The sequence below is a fragment of the Balaenoptera acutorostrata genome, chromosome 20 (assembly GCF_949987535.1).
Source record: "Balaenoptera acutorostrata chromosome 20, mBalAcu1.1, whole genome shotgun sequence".
Lineage (NCBI taxonomy): Eukaryota > Metazoa > Chordata > Mammalia > Artiodactyla > Balaenopteridae > Balaenoptera > Balaenoptera acutorostrata.
In genome coordinates this window covers 16,118,861-16,140,038 of record NC_080083.1, presented here as the reverse complement: position 1 = coordinate 16,140,038, position 21,178 = coordinate 16,118,861, and the positions used below count along the sequence as shown (strand labels likewise).

The 21,178-nt window shown below is 39.0% G+C and overlaps 1 protein-coding gene and 1 pseudogene across 1 annotated transcript in view; one reads left to right on the top strand and one right to left on the bottom strand.

Moving 5' to 3' along the window:
• The window catches only part of NUFIP2 (nuclear FMR1 interacting protein 2), a 29,048-nt gene extending 14,876 nt beyond the window's left edge, over positions 1-14,172 (bottom strand). Inside the window, exons 1-2 of the mRNA XM_007183858.2 lie at positions 13,800-14,172; positions 7,132-8,856 (exon numbers count right to left, since the gene is read on the bottom strand). Coding sequence (XP_007183920.1) covers positions 7,132-8,856; positions 13,800-14,079 — 2,005 coding nt within the window. The 5' untranslated portion in view covers positions 14,080-14,172. The remainder of the gene's footprint in view (positions 1-7,131; positions 8,857-13,799) is intronic.
• Positions 14,173-19,895: 5,723 nt separating this feature from the next.
• LOC103014109 (40S ribosomal protein S3a-like) lies at positions 19,896-20,653 on the top strand (annotated as a pseudogene).
• Positions 20,654-21,178: the final 525 nt, after the last annotated feature.

Below are 21,178 nucleotides of genomic sequence, written 5' to 3'. Positions count from 1 at the left end.
CTACACCATGGTTATTATAATTCTCTTCCTTTAAAAATACAAATCTGAAAGTGACCACACTGCTCAAAACATTTCAATGGATTCCCACTTGCCTACATGGAGATTGGTTCTGTGTATGTTTCATATAAAATTTATTTCTAGGGCTTCCTTGGTGACACAGTGGTTAAGAATCTGCCTGCCAATGCAGGGGACGCAGGTTCAAGCCCTGGTCCGGGAAGATCCCACATGCCACGGAGCAACTAAGCCCATGTGCCACAACTACTGACCCTGCGCTGTAGAGCCCGTGCTCCGCAACAAGAGAAGCCACCGCAATGAGAAGCCCGCGCACCGCGACAAAGAGAAGCCCCTGCTCTCTGCAACTAGAGAAAGCCCGCGCGCAGCAACAAAGACCCAACACAGCCAAAAATAAAAAATAAAATGAAAAATAAATTTATTTCTAGCATTTGACACAGTGGCTGATACATTAATAAATAAATTCAATGACTAAGTTAAAGATTTAACTTGCATCATTCACCTTCCCTGAAACAAACTGAATAACTGGCAATCTTCAAACACTATTTCACTTCCACCTAAAATATTGACTCTCCTTCTACAATAAATAAGCCAACGTTCACTTCTTTTTTGAATCCTGACTACCCTCATCCCCTGACCCCACCCACCCACCTTAGTGGTTTCTCTATATTCTAAATGCATTTTTCTATAGAGTAATCACACTAGTAATAAATTTCTTTCCATGTTTCCCCATCAGACTGAGTTCCTTAATAACATGAACCCTCTCTTTTCATCTGCTTATCACCACACACAGTGCTTGACATAATAAATAAATAACTACTGATTTGAACAGAATACTACTCATAGATCAGTCAAGGAAGTAATAATATAGAAAAGTAGTTTTAGGTAGACCCATTTGAAACTGCTATTATTCAACCTGTTTTGACCTACAAAAACAGCAATTTCATATGGTTCAACCAAATAGATTAATCTTCTAATTCTAAAATCCTTCAAAGAAAAAGACTGAAGAGGGTTAAAGCTAAGTAAAAGCTTAACTGTTTGCCTTTAAAATTGAAAGATACTACTGTCCCAGTTTAACATAACATTTTTTAAAAGATCATTTAAAAACATTTAAACATTTTAAGAAGCACGTAATGGCTCCCCCCAAAAAGAAAATAAATCATATATAAGGCAAAGCAAGCTGATTCCCACAAATGAGAACCCCCAGATCAATTTATCAGTAATCATGCCTTCCAACCCCTTATTAAGACATTTTAGATCAAATTCTGTAAAATTCTGCAAGGGTGGTGGCATAAATTTAAATTCTGTTTTTTCTCTACTTCAGATTTACCTGTCTTTTGATGATTTCTGGTTATCCCAACACTGTGTTTTGCTATCCTGACTTCCTCCTTCTCAACCAGTCACTGTACCTACCTGCCTATTATTCGTTTGCCTGTCAGAAATTTCTCCCCACCCTTTTCTTTTTCTTTTCATTTTGACTATACCCATAAAGAAATACTGCACATTTTCAAGTATAGTTGATTAAGGTAGTTGTTAAGCCACCACCTTTTCAGTAGATGCTTAATGAACTCTTCAGTGTATCAATCTCAATCCTACATTCCCAATTTGGAGCGACACCAACAGACAACAGAATTGTCTGGACAACCTCTAAATACACACAATAGAAACTTGGAGCACTTATTCTATTCCGGATTACTTTTAAAGGTAAAATATCAAATTCAAGTTGCTTAGAATGAAACTGCTACTACTATGACAGTAATAGACAATTTCTGCTTTTATAGCATGGGTGATTACTTCCCTCTCCCTCAGGACTTCAGCTAATGAAATCTAGGGGTTAAATTTTAGCTTCTATTAAATTCCTTACAAGTTACCTTCCAGATTAGTAGCAAAGTAATTACTGTACTCATAAAGCAGAATTAATGAGAAATCAAGTACCCGGTATGGCTGTTAAAATGGAAAGTCACTGGGAAAAAAGGATCTTACACAATTATTAAGAATTACTTGTCACATACATTCCTATATGTCCCATATTACAGAAAGGGGAAAAAAGGACTCTTCCCAAATATAGGATATTCAGCTAGGACTGAAACCAAACTCAAATCTGCAGGTACCTGTTAATAAGATTATTAGAAAGATAGCTTTGATGGCACAATTATGGAGCAAATGCAATACAGTGAAAAGGCTTATTAAGCACTGTGTTAACAGGAGAAAATTTAATATTCAGATCTTTTTGTGAAGAAATGTATAAACTGTATGTATAGTTCCCATCAGTTTTATGGATCAATTTAATTAACCATAACTTGCCTCCTCAATATCCTGTTTCCCTTGGGAGATTGGGATTGACACATATACACTAATATGTATAAAATAATAAGAACCTGCTGTATAAAAAAATACATAAAATTAAAAAAAAAATCCTGTTTCCCATATCCTGCAGATGTAGAAATATTTATCAGTTCCCTCTTGCCCATACCCAATCTAAAAACTTTTAAAAAGTAAGTGTTTGTTCATTTTTGGATAAATAATACATTCACATGACTGCAAATACAAAGGGGAAATCTTTGTTATTTCTCTGCCGGGACTAATCCAAGAGTCTGCCTGATCTTTTACTTCTAGTCACCAGAAAAATGGCTTCTAATCTACCCTACAAATTGGTGCCACATTAATCTACCTGAACACAGATCTACAAGTCAATTGTTTAATACCAACCCAGTTTTTACAGCAGTTGAGTACAATCTGGTAACACAAAACAAAGGCTGATATACTTATTTTATAAAATTAGAAAACCCAGGCTTAAAAATGATAAATGATTTGCCCAAGTACACAGGAATTAGGAATAGCATTAAAACCCCTGTCTTTTGTCAGTTTAAATTACTTCCATTCTACCAGCCTATCTCCCTGATATTCAGTGGCTCCCCCTGCCTCCAGATGGAAATTAAAAACCTCCATGATCTGGCAGCAATTTACCTTCCTTCTCTTTTATATCCCCTCACCACATCCAAAGTGGATATCTTCCTACTTTACTTGTTTTCCAACTTTTCTGTTCTTTATCTTTCTGTTCTCTGTATTTCCATTAAGTCAAAAATCTTACCCCCATCCATCAAAATCCAGTTTAAATGCCACTGCCTCCAGGAAAACATACCCTGCATTTACTCTTCCTACATTTACTCCATTAAGAAACTCTCTCTCCCAACTAAAATCTCTTATTTTTATCCTTCTTATGACATTTAAAATCCTTGCCTTAAAACTTGTGTATTGTTTTCCCCTCTACTGAAGTTCTTTAAAGGAAAAGACTCACCCTGTGAAAGCAAGTCTTCCACAACTAGGCCTATGGTAGGTACAACATTAAGAGGAAAACAAACGAATTATTGCACAACTCCTTAGTAGTACAGAAAACTGTGACAGAAAAGAAAAAAAAAGAATTAAGCTGAGGAAAGTTCTCTATAGACCTAGAGTCCCAATCCTAGTCGGCAATTAGAACCACCCAGTGAGTTAAAATTTTTTTTCAATCCAGGACCGAACTTGAGTGGATCAAACCACTTATGCCAATAACCTGCCACCTGTGGAGGTAATACAGAAACAAATTTTTTAAATTTCATGCAATAGCCTAGAGCTGCCTCAGGAATATTTTATTATACTAGACAGCTTTCATTTTGACTCACCCCAACCATCAAAAATTAAATCTTACACTATTTATCTCCCCTGCATCTCTATGCGCTGGGTAAATTTTATCAAATCAAATTATTTAATGAATACTCCAAAACGTCAGCATTTTGAATGCTTAATATCTTTTAGTGCAGTATTAGCCAGGCAAGATAAATTAACTGGTTTAAATTAACACATTAACCACACAACTCACGCCAATCAATGTTACTTCTTGGCTTCAAATGACTTTAGACCATTTCAAAACTAAAGATATCACCTCAGAAAGTTAGGATCCAGTATTCTAAGCCTTTGACAACAAATCAAAGAGTTCCACTAACTAAGCATTCTGAGTAATTACTTTGAAGGTGGCAATGGTTATGTCTTGGGTATGTGCATTAAAAGCCATCACCCTAACATACTCAAAGTATCAACAAGTAAAACGCTGATACTTGGAATTTGCTTTTAAAAACTCCTAAGAGTGTGAAGGTGGGTAGATGAAATAAGAATGACGATGTTTTCTAAATGTTCAAGCTGGATGATGGGCACATTGGGGTTCACTGTATTATTTGGCTCCATTTTAAAATATACATAAATATATTTATATACTTACATATACTTAAATTTTTCATAATCAATTAAAAAATTATCACTTTAAAGTTTTAATTCAAGTGTCACTTGAGATAAATAGGAAAAGAGGACCTACCTCTTAACTTAAACACTGGTACTGCTATGTCATGGTACAATATTCCCCCCAAAACCACAAAGATTAACAGTCTTATTTCTTAAGAAAAGTTAGTAGCATATTTATATCAAAAGCTATAAGAAAAATCCCAAGAACAAGAATTCCCATCAATTCCTTTTTTATGCCTCACTGTATCTTCATTTCACACCCCTCAACTAAACATTCAGATTTTTAAAATCTGCAGTAACTAATGTTTAAGACCACAGGTAATTAATATTTAATCTAAAAAATGTGCCATTCCTGTTGAACTGACATAACGCACCCTCCTACCTACTATTTCCAAATAAAGTTGCTGAAGGGCTTATTTTTGAAGTTAGGAAGTATGCACAGAACTTCCAATTCTAAGTCTAACTTCATTCAACTTACTTAGTAATAGGTTACTTTTGAACATTTAAAGATCATACTAAAGGATCAAGAAAATAATACAAGTGCTCTTTTAAAGGACAGTCCAATAAGCCCCACTGATTATTGCCTCTTTTAGAATTTTAGAAAACTTGAAAAAAGGGCAAGTCTTCATTTAAGAAAAAGATCTTCATATCTTCAAAAGGCTGTGACCAAAAAAAATTCAAATAAAAGAAAAATTAGTGACCTAATGGATTTGGTAGGAATTCAAAGAACCTGCCACTTTGGGACCTAATTGAACTGAATATTACCTGTTTGTTCTAGGGAGAAAAAAAAAAAAATCAATACCAATTTCATCTCAATAATGTCCAATTACAAAACTCAAACTGATGCACTTTACTAAAGCAAATCTTTCAGTTACATCAGCAAAAGTAAGTACAACTGCATCCATGTAGGGGTATTTAGCTTATCTAAATACCATGGATTTCATATTTAGTTAGCCTATCTATAGGACAAGTGCATACACAGAATATCTAAGAATAAACAGGAGTTAATACTCCCATTTAAAAAGGCCTGCATTTCTCCATAATAAACATCATACATAATACCAACAACCAAGCTCCCAATGGAACAACTTGTCCCAGAATTTTTCCAGGTTGTGGGAGAACATAACACAACCAGATTATCTTCTCAAGCTCACACAACCACCACCAGTATAAAATACTTTGGTAAAGATTTTCCAAGTACAGTGGTCTCTGGAGGGCAGATGGCACAGAAAATATCAAAAACACCCAACTCCCCTGGCAGAATTTAACTTATAATTAACCAATGTCTTAAGAAACTAAGTATTTCTTTTTTACCCTAACTTTCCTAAAAACATCCAGCTCTTGGTTAACGCATATTTACTTCCGAAGAGCAGTGCTGGAGAAAAGTGAAAACAGGTAATTTTATCTGCCAGGATTTCTACTCCTAAACTCCCAGAAGGCAACTCTACTATTTACTCCTATTTTTTAAAGGAAGAAAAATTTAAAAGGATATCTGTTTATTTTACTAAATGTCTTACAATCTGCAGCTAAAGAAAAGTATGGAGACTAGGTAATTTGCTTAGAAGTCACATAAATAGCTTTACTATTCATCTATGAGGCAGTGATTCTTCCAGGGAGAATATGGTAATTACTTTATCCCTATTATCTGATATGCTGTCTCTTCCCTGCAGTTGCAAATCATTGCCTAAATGAGCTACTGTTAAAAATGGGACTGTGCAGTATATATTAGGTGTGTGCATGCATGCATGGGGTATGGATTTCTGTTAGGGGAGGTGGGGGAGGTAGAGAAGGAAAACTGAAAACCGCTGTTCTCCAAAGCACAGAGGTACTTGTAACATCATTTGTAAACATCATTCATGAAACAAAAAACATTGTTTTAAGTGGGAGTTTGGGACTAGCATATGCAAACTGGTATATATAGAATGGATAAACAACAAGGTCCTACTGTACAGCACAGGGAACTATACTCAATATCCTGTGATAAGCCACAATGGAAAAGAATATGAAAAAGAATGTATATATGTATAACTGAGTCACTTTGCTGTACAGCAGTAATTAACACAACACTGTAATTCAACTATACTTCAATAAAAAATAAATTTAAAAAAACGGCTACAAAAATACTGCAGAAACAAACAAACCAAAAAAACATTGTTTTAAGGATTTAAATTAGTTATGCCAAATAGCAAATTTTTCCTTAAGACACAAATAAGCCATATCCTAAGAAAGTTATTAACATGGAGCTTGAAAGATATCTGGTTCTTTTTTAACATGGGCTTTGGGGCTGTGACAGGTGCAGACTCCCAAGAGCCTGGTCCCTACAATGATGATTGTACCTGCCATTGTAGTTTGATTATTTTCTAGTTACCTTTTAGCACCCGTTATTCCTTCTTATAAGAGAAAAAATTAGTTGACACTCCACCTTTTTGGACTCCTCCTCCAAAACACTGCTCCTACTCATTTTAAGCAAATTAGAACAAACAAGTGAGCTCACTAATAAAGAAGCATATGATATAAAAAGCAAAGGAGAGGCAACACCTGTTCAAAGAAAACATTTAATATTCCTTGAACAAAAGGCAGGAGGTCAACTACCCTTGTCTATATAAAAAGAAACGTTTTTAAGTTGGAAAAGTGAACATTCCTTCTAAACTTTAACCATACTGTTTCCAAAGACCCTGAATTAGAGTTTGATATCAGCTGCTTATCAACATTGTTATTCTCAACTAAGCTCTGGAATTCTTAAAGAATCTCATAGCAGCTTCCAAATTTCACTTAATGCAACAGCCAATAAATGTATATTAAAATGACCAGTAAGAACCTTCATATAGGAAACAAATAAGTTACCTTTAGTGTGATATACAATAGCAGCCCTCAGGTCAAAAGAACCCCAGCTATCATTCCTTTCTAGGCCTCTCTGGTATCTCTGTTCTTTGGCGGAGCCTAACAAAGTGTTCGTAGGAGACGCCAGAGGATTTTGATTTTCTATCTCATAGTCCTTTGAGAGAAACACTAAAGCACCTTGACTACTGGTGTCTGCTTTTTGCAGGTCACCTATATGACTGGGTTCCAAGGATAAGGCTCCACTCTCACTAGTAGTCCCAGATTTTAGAATGCTACCCAGAACTTGAGGACTAGTCCGTTTTTCCAGCTCATAAGCCTTGGGAAACACAGGATGCTCAGTTCCTGAGGGGATTATTTCAGCACCCTGTGAAACCAAAGTGGCAGGATATTCCCCTTGAAATGTCACCTCCATCACTTTATGATCTGATGATTTCCCAATAACAGTCTCAGGGCCAGCACTGGGCTCATTGATAAATGATAAACCCCACTGATTCTGGAAGATATCCCCCAGGTTTTGCTGATCTGTCTGAGAGGGTAGATCCACTTGTGCTGTGCTCAACAGCACAGTTTGCATATTTGAAGGGTAGATAAAAAGGCTGGACTTAATTTGTTCAACAGCTGCTGAAGTCAGACTCATGTCTTGGAGAACTGAATCAGTCCCAGAAGAGATGGGTGTTAGAGTATTAGCAGCAGTAGTTAGCAGTGGCTGACCCCCAGGAGAATACACACTTGCATCAGTCCCTGCTAAAACTGGCCCATTAGAGAAGCTGGCCGAAGTAACAGATTTCAGCGCTGACATAGGGACCTGGGATAATCGACTTGAAGATTGGGTCTGAGTTTCCCCAGTAGATGACGAAGAGGATGAAGATGAAGATGGTGACACGGAAGAGTTCTGTACAGTTTTGTTGAGGTTTTCCTTAACTTTGCTTGCATAACTTATTTTAGGAACTATTTTAGCACTGCTATTGTCCACTGGAAAAACTGGGGGTGGTTTAAATAGGGTCCACGAGTCCTCTTTGGAGGCAACAGCAGAAGTATGCTTTCCTTTGGGCCGATCATCAAACTTTTTGCTGCTCACACCAGGCTTAATATCAGAGCTTTTCCTCAGCATATCACCCACAGCAGGTTTTCCTCGACTTGTTCCTCCAGGCCCAGTTTCATACTTCCAAATGGGCTTTGAACCATCTACTCGATTTCCCTTTTGTTCACTGTAGTCAGGCTTGAAAGTTTCAAGTCCCTGTTTTAAGGTTGGGACATTGGTCTCTTGTTGCATTATTTTGTCCTGCACTAAATTAAGGTTTTCACAACCCTTGGCACTATTGCGCCTAGCTTTCCTTTTTTTAGGAGTGGTATATCCGCTCTCAGATCCACTACCATCATTATCTGCTCCTTTGCCCATATAACCATTAGCAATATAGCCAGAATTATTTGTTACAACACCATTTGGAATTGCTACAGTATCAGTCTTGTCTACAGATTGGTTCTCTCCAGATTTATTTTCATAAGACTTCCCATTCTTTTTGTCCATACTGTTTTTCTGAATGAAATTCCTGGTTTTAATTCCTGCTTTCCCAAAGGTGATGGACTTTACAGTCTGCTTCAGATTAGTGTCTACAACTTGTTGGTTGCCATTGAGGACCCTGGAAATAGGGTTGGTGGCTTCATCAGAACCCAGGTTCTTTAAAGATATTTCTCTTTCTCCAGCATTACCATTTAGTTCACCATAGCCTAGGAAAAAAAAGGTTAAAAAATTACAATATGTACATAACACTTAACAACTATTCATTTACAACATACTAGACACTATACTATGACTTCAGCTTTATGTTATTATTTCATAACTCTATGAGAAAACACTTGTTAGTCCCATTTCACAGATTAGGAAGTTTACTAAGCAAGGGACAGAACTGACCTGGTATCAAACCAGAGTCCAAGGTCAGAAAGAAGATGACTTCTTAAGCATAATCTCTCTCACCTAACAGGATCAACCTTCCCATCATTCTCACAAGGCTGTTATAAAATTTCCTTTACAGGGACTTCCCTGGTGGTCCAGGGGTTAAGACTCCATGCTCCCAATGCAAGGGGCCCAGGTTCAATCCCTGGTGGGGGACCTAAGATCCCACATACCATAACTAAACCCTGCGCGCTGCAATGAAGACCCAGCGCAGTCTAAATAAATACATAAATAATTTAAATATAAACAAATTAGTAAATAAAATTTTTTTACAGTTAAGAACAGAGCTACCTTCTGGGCAAAATCAAGTTATACTGACACACTAAATCTAAGTATTACAACAAAATTAAAGATTCCACTTCCATGAAACCATAAATGGCTGGTGGTCACCACAAGCAGTTCCTATTGCATTGTCAAACAAAAATCTAACACTTGTGAACTTTTTCAAAAGTGGTCTTAAATTCATTGACACTTCCCAGACATTAAATCATACTGCTATTGTATGAAACCCAAACACCTATGTACTAACTCTTATAAGATATATTTTCTTCATTTTATATTTGGGTAAACAGACTCTCAGAGAAATTAAGTGACTTGCCCAAGTCACAAAGTGGAAGAACTGGAAAGCTGAACTCCAGTCTGTCTGGAACATGGTTTCCTATCACTATGTCATACTGCCTAACCAAACGATTCAGTAAGAAGATACTAACAAAACTACAATGAAAGGTATCTAATTTAAAAAGTGTTATGGTATTCAAGTTTAATTTAAGAACTTCAGTCACCATAATCAGTTTATTACTATAGGTGATTCAGCCGGTCAACAACTTTTCTCACTTCCTTACTAGTAAAATAGCGGTACTAGTTATCTACCTTACTGTGAAATGTTCCCTAAAGCATCTTGAGATCAAGTCATTAGAAACAGATACATGATAAAAGAGAAGGATGGGTACACACACACACACTCACACTCATTTAAGGCAGCTTTTCAGGGGGTGGGGGGGAAATCCAATAGTATTTAGTATTCCAACAGGAATAAATAATAAATAATTTGTCACTCTCATTCATTCTCTTGGGCCTTTAGCCTGTCAAGGCTAAAAGGCACATGAGCTTGTATATTCTTGTTTTGAATTTTGTTTTAATTTCCAATATGGTAAATATCAATAGACATAATCCACATCAAAAGCTCTTTGTATACTTTAAGAGTATAAGGGACACTAAAATTTTTTCTAAGGCCTGAGAACCACTGTTTTAAAAGAACTTGATGTGGAACAGAACACACTGAGAAGATTAACAACACGGTTTACTATAATTTTAAGTCACTCCACATCAGAGAAATAAGCAAATTATATTAACTTTCAGGAAATAACTTAAGAAAACATACTTAAGGCATAATCATTCTTGAGATACAGTGGCACAGAACTTCTTCCATGAGAGAATATATTTTGTAAAAGTTCTTAACTTCTGTAGAGGTACATTTCATTTTTTGGTTGGCTAAAAAAGCTATGATAGCCAATCAAATCAAACTTTTGGTGGAAAAATTCTATGAAACAGCAGAGATCACTGCTTAGGATGTTTTCTAAAAGGTTCTTATTTTTCTCCAGAAAAGCAGAAATTTCGACAGAGACTCTCAACATTTTTAACAGATACAAGTTTACCGGTGCACAACTCTAGACCAATGAGAACTATATATACTATTTAACATACTAACAGGCTAAAACAAAGGCTTGTACCCTTGGGCCAATTAGTCATAACCTTTCAGATCTCAAACATAAGCAGTCTTAAACACAAAAATAAATAAATAATCCAAAGTCCAAACTAAGTTGGACCAAAGCCAAGACTTTAAAATTAACTAGAATAATTTTTCCTATTTAGTGGCTCTGATATCAGAAATCACCAATTTAAAAACCACCCAGAAGCCACTATACTTCCGCCCCCCAAGTTTTAACGACAAAAAATATTTCTCATTTAACCATATAAAAATTTTCCCATGGCAACTTTGTTGGTTGCAAAAAGTCTGCCGGAGAGACATTTTCTTTTAAAAATTTAGGTATTGAAAGAAAACGTAAACACTATAGAATTACTGAGAGAAATCAAAAGTCTCCAAGTGCTTTTATTATTTAGGGTTGCCATGCTAAAGCTTCTAACCCTACTTCAAAAGGACTCAGCAGAACTGGAGTCCTGATAAATCTAGCTTTTGGATTAGTATCTGAAATTACCGAATGAATTTGCATTTGTCCCTCTCTTGCGCCCTCTTCTGGATAAAGAAAAACTGTTACTCTTTACAGGTTTATGAGTAATGGGCCATAAAAGCCCACCTCGACACGTTACAGACACATTGCAAAAATCCTCACAAGTTTTCTTAATAAATTAGCACTATGCATGCTGAAGCAACAGTGGCGTGACCGGGCCACACAAGAAAAGCTGCTCACCCCAAACTGTTTACATTCTCTCAGAACTGCTAAACTCAGTTTCCCCTATTTATTCCCTTTCAGGATAAGACAAACTATTATAATTTGAAGGATGCCACCTTGAATGGTTCAGGGGCTGCCCCCATAAGTAGAGAGGAGTCCTGCAGGAGTATATTAATACCTGACAGACAAAACCGAATTTTCCACTCTGAACTGTAATACTGCCTTATAGTCCAAGTAACCATAGTAAGATTTTTTCACCTGAAGTTGAAAAAAACCTAACGTTAAAAAGATCTAGTGTTACATAGTTTCTAACAGTTTTTAAACTGTTCCAAATCCTTAGGATTAAACACTCAACAAATTTAATGTTCATTTCTACTGCACACCATCAGTCCCTACCACCTCCCAAAATGGAACATCTGACATTCCAATTTCAGTCTTCAAGTACTATTAAATCTGCAATTGAAAAGCAGTTTTTCTCCAGCTCTCAGTAACTGCTTATATCAAATGTGACACGCAGGATTTAACATTCATTCTCTTACCGTTTCAATTTATAAAGAACCATTATTTTTTTTAATCTGCGTGGTTATAAACTTTTAACTTCATTTCTTTTCAAATGTTTTCTAAAATGATTTTTGCTCTCAATTTAACATTTGTTAAAAAGAAGAGTTTGGGGATCCATATCGGTTTTAAAATCGGAAAACACCTTTCCTTTTTAACATGGAAAAAAAGTCTCGTCCTAGGCAAGATGGTAGTGCACCAACCTCATGGATGAGCCACCTCGGTTCACCCTTAAGGGCAAGAAAAAGGGGTCAAAAAAACGTCGCCCTCTCCACCATTCAATCAAACATTTTTCTAATCTCTCTCCTCAAAACCACTGCCCAAGCCTAGAAAATAAATGTTGGGGTGGTTGGAAAGAGATAGAACAAGCTTTTTTTTCTTTTGTAAAAATGAGCTGCTAGAAGGAAAGGGCCCAAGTGAAAGCCTGAGAGGCGGAGTCGTGAGCGAACCTGGCAGGAGACGAGGTTCCTGTGGCAGAAAAACTCGTGACCGGGGAGCCTGGTTCCCGCTGGGTACCCCACCCGGTCTTCAGGCACCGCCTCTACCCAAAATGTATCCCTCCCGCCCCCCCCCCCCCCACAAGCCCTCCTGCCCCAGGAGCGCTCGCGGCCGCCGCCCGCGGCCTCCTTCTCCCTCGGCTCCGCTTCGAGGCCGGCTCCCCACCCCAACCGCCCGCGCCTCCCGCCGCACCCGGGAGCGGGAAACGCGGCCGCCAGCACGCGGGGCCCGGCGCAGGCCGCTCCCCTCGTGGCCGCTTCCCTCCCCCACCCCAACCGCCCCCGCCCCTCACCCCAGGGACCCGCCCGGGGCCGCGCGGCCGCCACCGGGTTACACAACCCGGCCGGCGACGGGGGGAGGGGCGGCCGCGGGCCGGGGGCGGCGGCGCCCCCGCAGTGCGGGAAACGAGGTGACGCCGGGGGGGATCCCCAGCCACCCGGCTCGGCAGCGCCGTGCGCCCCTCGATACTCTTCCCCCTCCGCTGTTCAGTGGGCCGGAGTCGGTGACAGGAATCGGCTTCCAACATGGCGGACAGGAAGCGGCCCCGCGAGGAGGAGAGAACATTCCAGCCGCGCCGGCTCTGGGGGGAGCGGGCCCGGGGCGCCGGCCTCGGGAGGAGCCGCGGGGACAGACTGCGAGGTGCGGTGCCCGGAAGGGGCGTCTAGGGGTGGAAATGACCCGAGAGACGAGGGGTCCCAACCGCCCCCCCAGACGGGGAACCCCAAGGCCACAGGTGGGCTTGGGGTGGCGGGTGAGGAAGGACACTTCCTCAACTCTGCCCCCCTACCCTCTCATCGCCGTATGCAAAAGGGTCTCGCGACGCCACCCGAGTCGGAATTCGCTAGGCCTTCCTGAGTTACACCCGAAGGACTTTCCTGGGGGGGCGAGGTTCACCCCCAACTCAGGGTCCCCAAATTAGGGTCCCTCCGGGGCCGCAAGAAGGTAAACGAGAAAGGAATATAAGGCTAGACTTCCAAGGCCGACCCTCCGGGTCTCCCTCCAGTCCGGGCCGGGAAGGTCACACTGGCCTGGTTGGGCCTCTCCCATGCTGAGGAGAAGAGGGCGCTGCAAACCCCGGGGCCCAGCCCGAGCTTTCGGAGAATGAAAGGGGGCTTCCCCAGACCCGCAGGACAGGGACACACACGCACACACACCCTGACCCCGTCCGCGCTTCCCCGATCCAGCCCCACCCCCATCTCCCCTACCCCCCACCTCCATCCCCCTTCCCCCACTCGTCCTCCCTCCCGGACCTGTTTTCTTCTTCGGCGTTTCCTGGTGCTGCTGGAGGGCGTGTTTCTGCTCATGTTTCAACGGCTTTGGCTGGGCCTTGGGGCTGCCCTCGGCTCCATGCTGCAGATATTGGTGAGGCTGCTGGTGATGGTGGTGGTGATGGTGGTTGTGGCTGTGGTTGTAGAAATAATAATGGTGGTGGTGGTGCGACTGCTGCTGCTGTTGCTGCTGGGGGTGATGGTGAGGATGGTGGTGGTTGTGATGGTGCTGAGACTGTGGCTGGCTGGGCTTCTCCTCCATTGAAAGCGGCTGAGACTCTCTGGCTGAGGCTGCGGGCTGCTGCACCGTCAGGATCTGAGACTGCTTCTCAGGGCTCACTCAGTATATCTGAGCGCGTCTCGCAAGCGCACTGGTTAACCGAGCGATTCTGCGAGATTGGCAGCCGCACCCCAGCAATCAGGAGCCACGCTGCGCCTCTGGCCCCGCCCCTAGCCCAAATCCTCTTTCCTTCCCCTTAGCCACTGCCTGCTGGCCAACGCCACTTACCCTATGCAACCTCACAGGGCCGGGCCTTCAACGTCAGCACTATGGCTCTCTCTTCTATCGCTTTCTCTCCTTCACCGCGCAGTCTGCGAACAGCACTTTCTACACTTCTCGCCCGCAAGCTAGCTCATGTTGAGGGCAGCAGATTCCACTGGCGGTTTCACTGGCTCTGGGAGCCATCTGTTGGTTTTGCATCTCCTAGAATCTATTGGCTTTTTTTTTTTTTTTTTCTAAATCCTTTTCCGGGTAACCAGAGGGGAAGCTCAATTCCCTTAACCCTGAGACCACTAAAGGGGCAATACAAAAAGAGGAAATAAATATTTTTAAAAATACAAGAGCTTCGTAATCCAGTAGATCATTTTGTATTCTGGATTCATTTTGCTTTGTATTCATATGCTAATCTCTTCCTTTCCACGAAGGGATTATAGGATTCCACAATGGGGTATCTGTGTAATTTTCTAAAAGGGCACAAAGGGTTTAAATCATTGTTTCTTTGTAGTTGGAGGCAAGGGAGAGTGGGAGGAATGAAAATCTAAAATCTACACTGAAGTAGGTTTTTTTGTTTTGTTTTGTTTTGTTTTAACTCTGCAGGTGAGGTCAACTGTGGAACTAAGAAGGGTTTTAGAATGTGAAGAGTTTCAAGAGAGAAAGAGGGTGAAAGAGCACTTTAAAAGTTAAGTTTAAAAAATTTTTTTGCATATATGGAAAATATTGGAATTTAAAGAAATACTCTGTTGCATTTTGTAACATTGATTTAACTTATCCTGCACTTTCACATCACAGCCTGATTTTTAAATGTTTAGTCAGGACAGTGGTTACTCAGGAAGGAAGAAAACGGTTGTGACGGGGGCACAGGGGTGCACTCTGATAATATTTTATTTCTTGACCTAGTTGGTGATTACACATATGTTTGCTGTATAATTATTTCTTAAACTGAATATGTATGTATGTATAATACATTTTTCTCAATGTATGTTATACACTGGATTTTTGAAATTTTACCATAAAATACATAAGATTTACTATTTTACTCCTTTTTAAGTATGCAGTCCAGTGTCAGTAAGCACACTCACACTGTTATGCAACCATCACCACTGTCCATCTCCAGAACTTTCATCATCAGAAACTGAAACTCTGCGCCCATTAAACAATAGCTCCCTGTTCCTTCCTCCCCCCATGCCCTGGTAACCGTTATTTTATTTTCTATCTCTATGATACCTCATATATATAAGTGGAATCATACAATATTTGTCCTTTTGTGTGTGGCTTATTTCACTTAGCGTAATATCTTCAAGGTTCATCCATGCTGTGGTATGTATCAATATCAGAATTTCCTTCCTTTTTAAGGCTGAATAATATTCCATTGTATGCATATGCCACATTTTGTTTTTCCATTCATTCAGCAATGGACATGTGGATTACTTCCTCAGTGTATATTTTACAATTTTTAAATGTGGCTTGAATTCCTACAGCAGGACAATGTTAAAGGAACAAGAAGCTTAAAAGAAAAAGTTTGTACTTTGAAATCAATGAATATCAGCACAAAAGCATAATTAAAAGATAAAAGTCTTTTTCCAAGAGCAAATGTCACTGAATTCAGACAACCATGTCCAGACTTGACTTGTTCTTTATAGTGAGGATTTGCGTTGCCTTGCGGAATTTTAAAGAAAGACCCCTTTGGGTGGTGGGGGAGTAAATTTACCCCATTTTGAGAGCTAAAACCCTAATAATAACATGTTGTGACAAATAAGTCCTTGCTGTTGAATAGTATTGCACCACTTTCCCATCTATTAAAGAAATAAAAGTGTTTATGGAATTTAGGATTATGTTGATAGGGCTTTATATTCTTTTGCTGACTTGGACATTTGGTTGAAAATCAAGAATCCCTGAGTCATAACTTCTCTTTCTACATTTTCCACATTATAGTTGCAGGCAAACCAAAAGCACTCACTCTGAGTTTCTGACTTTTCACACCTTGGCCTGCCTTAGTTACTTCACACACAGTCATATGAAGTTTAGGAAACTAAGCCTTGCTCTCAGATGCTCTAGTTACTATGAATGTTGCTGTAGTAGTATGGAGAAAGACTTGTGATATAATGTAGGAAAAAAATGCAGACTATCAAATTCTATGTACAGTAAGATCATAACCTTATAAAAACATGAATCTTTATTTACTTATATATTTATTTTGGCCGCGCCGCGCAGCTTGTGGGAATAGCTATGGAAAGACAACAGTAGAATGTGTACCTTTTCTTCCTCCTGATTTTTCTCAAATAGTTTTATGTAAAACATATTTTGAGATTTGCCATGTATTTGAAAATAATAATGCCATAATACCAACCCCCCTTGAAAAGAGAATAATTGGGGGACTTCCCTGGTGGTCCAGTGGCTAAGACTCTGTGCTCTCAATGCAGGGGCCCTGGGGTAGATCCCTGGTCAGGGAACTAGATTCCACATGCCACAACTAAGAGTTTGCGTGCCACAACTAAAGATCCCACGTGCCGCAGCTAAGACCCAGCGCAGCCAAATAAATAATTAAATTTAAAAAAAAGAGAATAATTGGGTCTACGTATTTCAAGCGTTTTTATATTTTAAATGAAGCCTGCATTAAGGAAAAAAACACAACAAGAAAATATAGCATAAGTCTGGAGAAATTATGGGTGCTATTTTTTTTCTTTTCTCTATTTTCCAAATGTTCTGTTATGTAGTTACTACTTTTCATAATAACATTATTTTTAAAAATTAAAATACTAAAAAATTGAATCTGCACAATCCTTAAAACTCATTTTACACCATATTTTACCTACAGTCAATGTACGAAGTTGTAATGGAGAGACAGGAGGTTCCCATATAAGGTAGGCTAATGTTTTAACTATCACTGTAATCCTAATACCTAATCTTTATGGAGCATTTATGATGTGTCAGGAACTGTACCAACTATTTTTTTTTAATAAATTTATTTCTTTATTTATATTTATTTTTGGCTGTGTTGGGTCTTCGTTTCTGTGTGAGGGCTTTCTCCAGTTGCGGTGAGCGGGGGCCACTCTTCATCGCGGTGCGCGGGCCTCTCACTGTCGTGGCCTCTCTTGTTGTGGAGCACAGGCTCCAGACGCGCAGGCTCAGTAGTTGTGGCTCACGGGCTTAGTTGCTCTGCGGCATGTGGGATCTTCCCAGACCAGGGCTCGAACCCGTGTCCCCTGCATTGGCAGGCAGATTCTTAACCACTGCACCACCAGGGAAGCCCTGTACTAACTATTTTATCTTTGTTTTCATTTGCAATTCTTTGAGATAGATATTAAGCCCATTCTACAGATGAGGAATTTGAGACCTGAAGAAGTTAAGAAACTTGCTTATAATTTAAAAGCCACCAAGTTTATGGTGGGGCCTGAAGTAGATTCCAGGTCAGCTGGATAGAAAGAATTTCTAACACTGTCAAAGTATGATGTACATTTCTAAAATTTTAGTAAACCTCGAAAAAACATTCAAGCTGTATCATAACCACCATGAAGGTGGTATCTGGTTACCAACAGAGGCATACGTACTATGAAGCTAATGAAGATTCAGGGCCACTCAATGCACAGGCCCCTCCAAGCCCTGGAGGCCCTAGAAATGGTCTCTTGAAAGAGATAGATATTTTTTCATTGTTTTGTAAAAATTTTTTTAAAGTAACATATTTTTGTACTTTTTCCTTAATGAGGGCCTCCCTGCAAAACCTGGATTCAGGGCTTCCCTGGTGGCGCAGTGGTTGAGAATCTGCCTGCTAATGCAGGGGACACGGGTTCGAGCCCTGGTCTGGGAAGATCCCACATGCCACGGAGCAGCTGGGCCCGTGAGCCACAATTGCTGAGCCTGCGCGTCTGGAGCCTGTGCCCCGCGACGGGAGGGGCCGCGCGATAGAGAAAGGCCCGCGCACCGCGATGAAGAGCGGTCCCCGCACCGCGATGAAGAGTGGCCCCCGCTTGCCGCAACTGGAGAAAGCCCTCGCACGAACCGAAGACCCAACACAGTCAAAAATAAATAAATAAATAAATTAATTAATTAAAAAAAAAAAAAAAAAAGAATACTTTAAAAAAAAAAAAAACCTTTAAAAAAAAAAAAAACCTTTAAAAAAAAAAAAAAAAACCTGTATTCACCCCTGTTAATAGTCATTTTTAACAGTTATTTGGGAATCTGACTCAGAAGTGTTGTAACTTCAATAGGTACTTTAAAAGGTTCTGGTCATTTTATAACACGGAAAAATGTTATGCTATAACTCAAGGGCAAAAAGCAAAATAGTAAACTATATGTATACATTATGATTGCATATTAAATATGAATTCAGGGATTGTGAGGGAACTTGAAAATGAAAGCAATAAAATCTTTTTATTCATTTGTTCATTCGCAAATATTTATTAGGTACTTTTTATGTACCAGGTCTTATGCTTTTTGTTATTTGGGGTTTTTTAAAAATCTGTTTCTCTTATTGATAGAGTTTTAGAACTTGGGTGGATACATTTGCAACACTGTCTTAATTATCAGATGAAAGTCACTTTTCACACACCTGTACTCTTACACTTTGTCTACTATGACAGCTTAAGAGATACAGAGATATTTAATTCTCTGGACCTCAGTTTTCTCCTCTCTAAAATATGGAGAATGGGCAAAGTAGCCTCCAAATTTCTTCCTACTCTGACATTCCTTAATCACTATCACTGCTCTTTCTTTCCATATTACTCCTTTATTTCATTATAATAGACTCTACAGCAGCAAAAGTGTAGCTGATAAAAATCTAGCTTTTCAACTGTAACAGTTGACTATAACTTTACAGAAATTATAATCAGAAACAGAATTATGTAGTTTTATATAAATGGAAATTGGCTCTCTGATGATAGTTCCAGTTTCAAACGAGGCAAATCACTGGTAACATCCACTGTTTTATTTTGGCAGGGAAAGAATTTTATTCATGTATATTTCCTTTAGATCTTAATATTTTTGTCTTGAGACACTATCTTCAAAAACCTTTCAAAGGAATTGAACGGAGGTATGGGTAAATTAGGTTAGTCTTTTAATAACGAATATGACGTCTTTTCTAAATATGAAAGTTTTTTAAATGACATTTTTCTTTTATGAAAAGTATTATGGGAACAAGTTTGAGGGAGAAACTATAGCAGAGTGCTATGAGTATAAATTTTGTAGTCAGACAGAACTGGGATGGAATCTCTATTCTGAAACTGCTTAGCTTTGTGACCCTGTGTGAGCAAATTATTTAACCTCTCTAAGCCTTAGTTTACTTATCTGAAAAGTAGAAGTAATATTAGTGCCTAACTCACAAGGTATAGTGAAAGTCAAATTAGATAATGTAAATAAAGTTGTTGGATATAGTGTTTATAACATTAGTAAGTGGTACTAGATATTAAATATTAGTGATACTAAATTATTAAATATTAATATATAAAGTTAAAATTTCAGATATGATATTTCATTAAGGAAACTGAGTTTCAGAAAAATCAATTAGCAAGTTAACCAAGAATTGAATATTTTCCCAATTTTTAAAAAAATAAGCAAATAGCCCTTTTGGCCCTCTGAGCAGCACCATGGCAGTGGACAAGAACAAGTGCTTACGAAAAGTGGCAAAAAGGTTGCCAAGAAGAAAGCGGTTAATCCATTCTCTATGAAAGATTGGTATGATGTGAAAGTACCAGCTATGTTCAGTATATGGAACATTGGAAAAACACTAGTCAGGAAAACTCAAGGAATCAAAATTGCATCTGATGGCCTCAAGGGTCGTGTTTTTAAAGTGAGCCTTGCTGATCTGCAGAATAATGAAGTTGCATTTAGAAAATCCAAGCTAATTACTGAGGACGTTCAGGGCAAAAACTGCCTGACCAACTTCCATGGCATGGATCACACCTGTGATAAACTGTGCTCCAGAATGGTCAAAAAATGGCAGGCCATGATCCAATCTCATGCTGATGTCAAGACTACCAATGGTTATTTGCTTCGTCTAATTCTGTGTTGATTTTACTAAAAAACACAATAGTCAGAAATCCAGAAGAAGATGATAGGAATCATGACCCGAGAGGTGCAGACAAATAACTTGAAAAAAATGGTCAATAAATTGATTCCAGACAGCACTGGGAAAGACATAGAAAAGGCTTTGCCAATCTTTTTATCCTCTCTCTGAGGTCTTTGTTAGAAGAGTAAAAATCCTAAGAAGCAAAAATTTGAATTGGGTAAACTAATGGAGCTTCATTGTGAAGGTAGTAGTTTTGGAAAAGCTGCTGGGGATGAGTTGAATGCTAAAGTTGAATGAGCTTATGGATATGAGTCACCAGTCCAAGAATCTGTTTAAAATTCAGACATTTAATGGTGACAATAAAAAGTCTTATTTGTGATGTTTAAAAAAAATAGAATAGGCAACTGCTGTCAACTAAAATCAATAGTGCATTCAGTAGCAGTCCTCTCGGAGTTGCAGGTTCAAAGTTGACTTTCACTTTCTTCTTTTTTGCTTCTCTATTTTTTCGTTGTTGTACATTTAACACTTATTCCTTTTGTTTAAAAAAAGTATTTTAAAAAAATGAATGAATTCAACATCTAACTCTCCTGTGAACATTAGTCCAAAAAAAAAAAATGACCAACAGAATCAGTATGCCATTTTGGATTCCTTTCTGAGTCTCCAGTAGACAAAATGAATTTATGTATGAATGAATCAATAAATATTTAGTTGTCAGTGTGTATAATACTCAGTTTGTTGGAGTCCATAGTTAGATGCATCTAGATGTTAGATAAAATGTCACTCCCTGGGAATAAAACTAGTAAGACTCAACATAAACTGGATGAAATTAACCACTACTAGGGAATCTAGTCAGTGTGATTA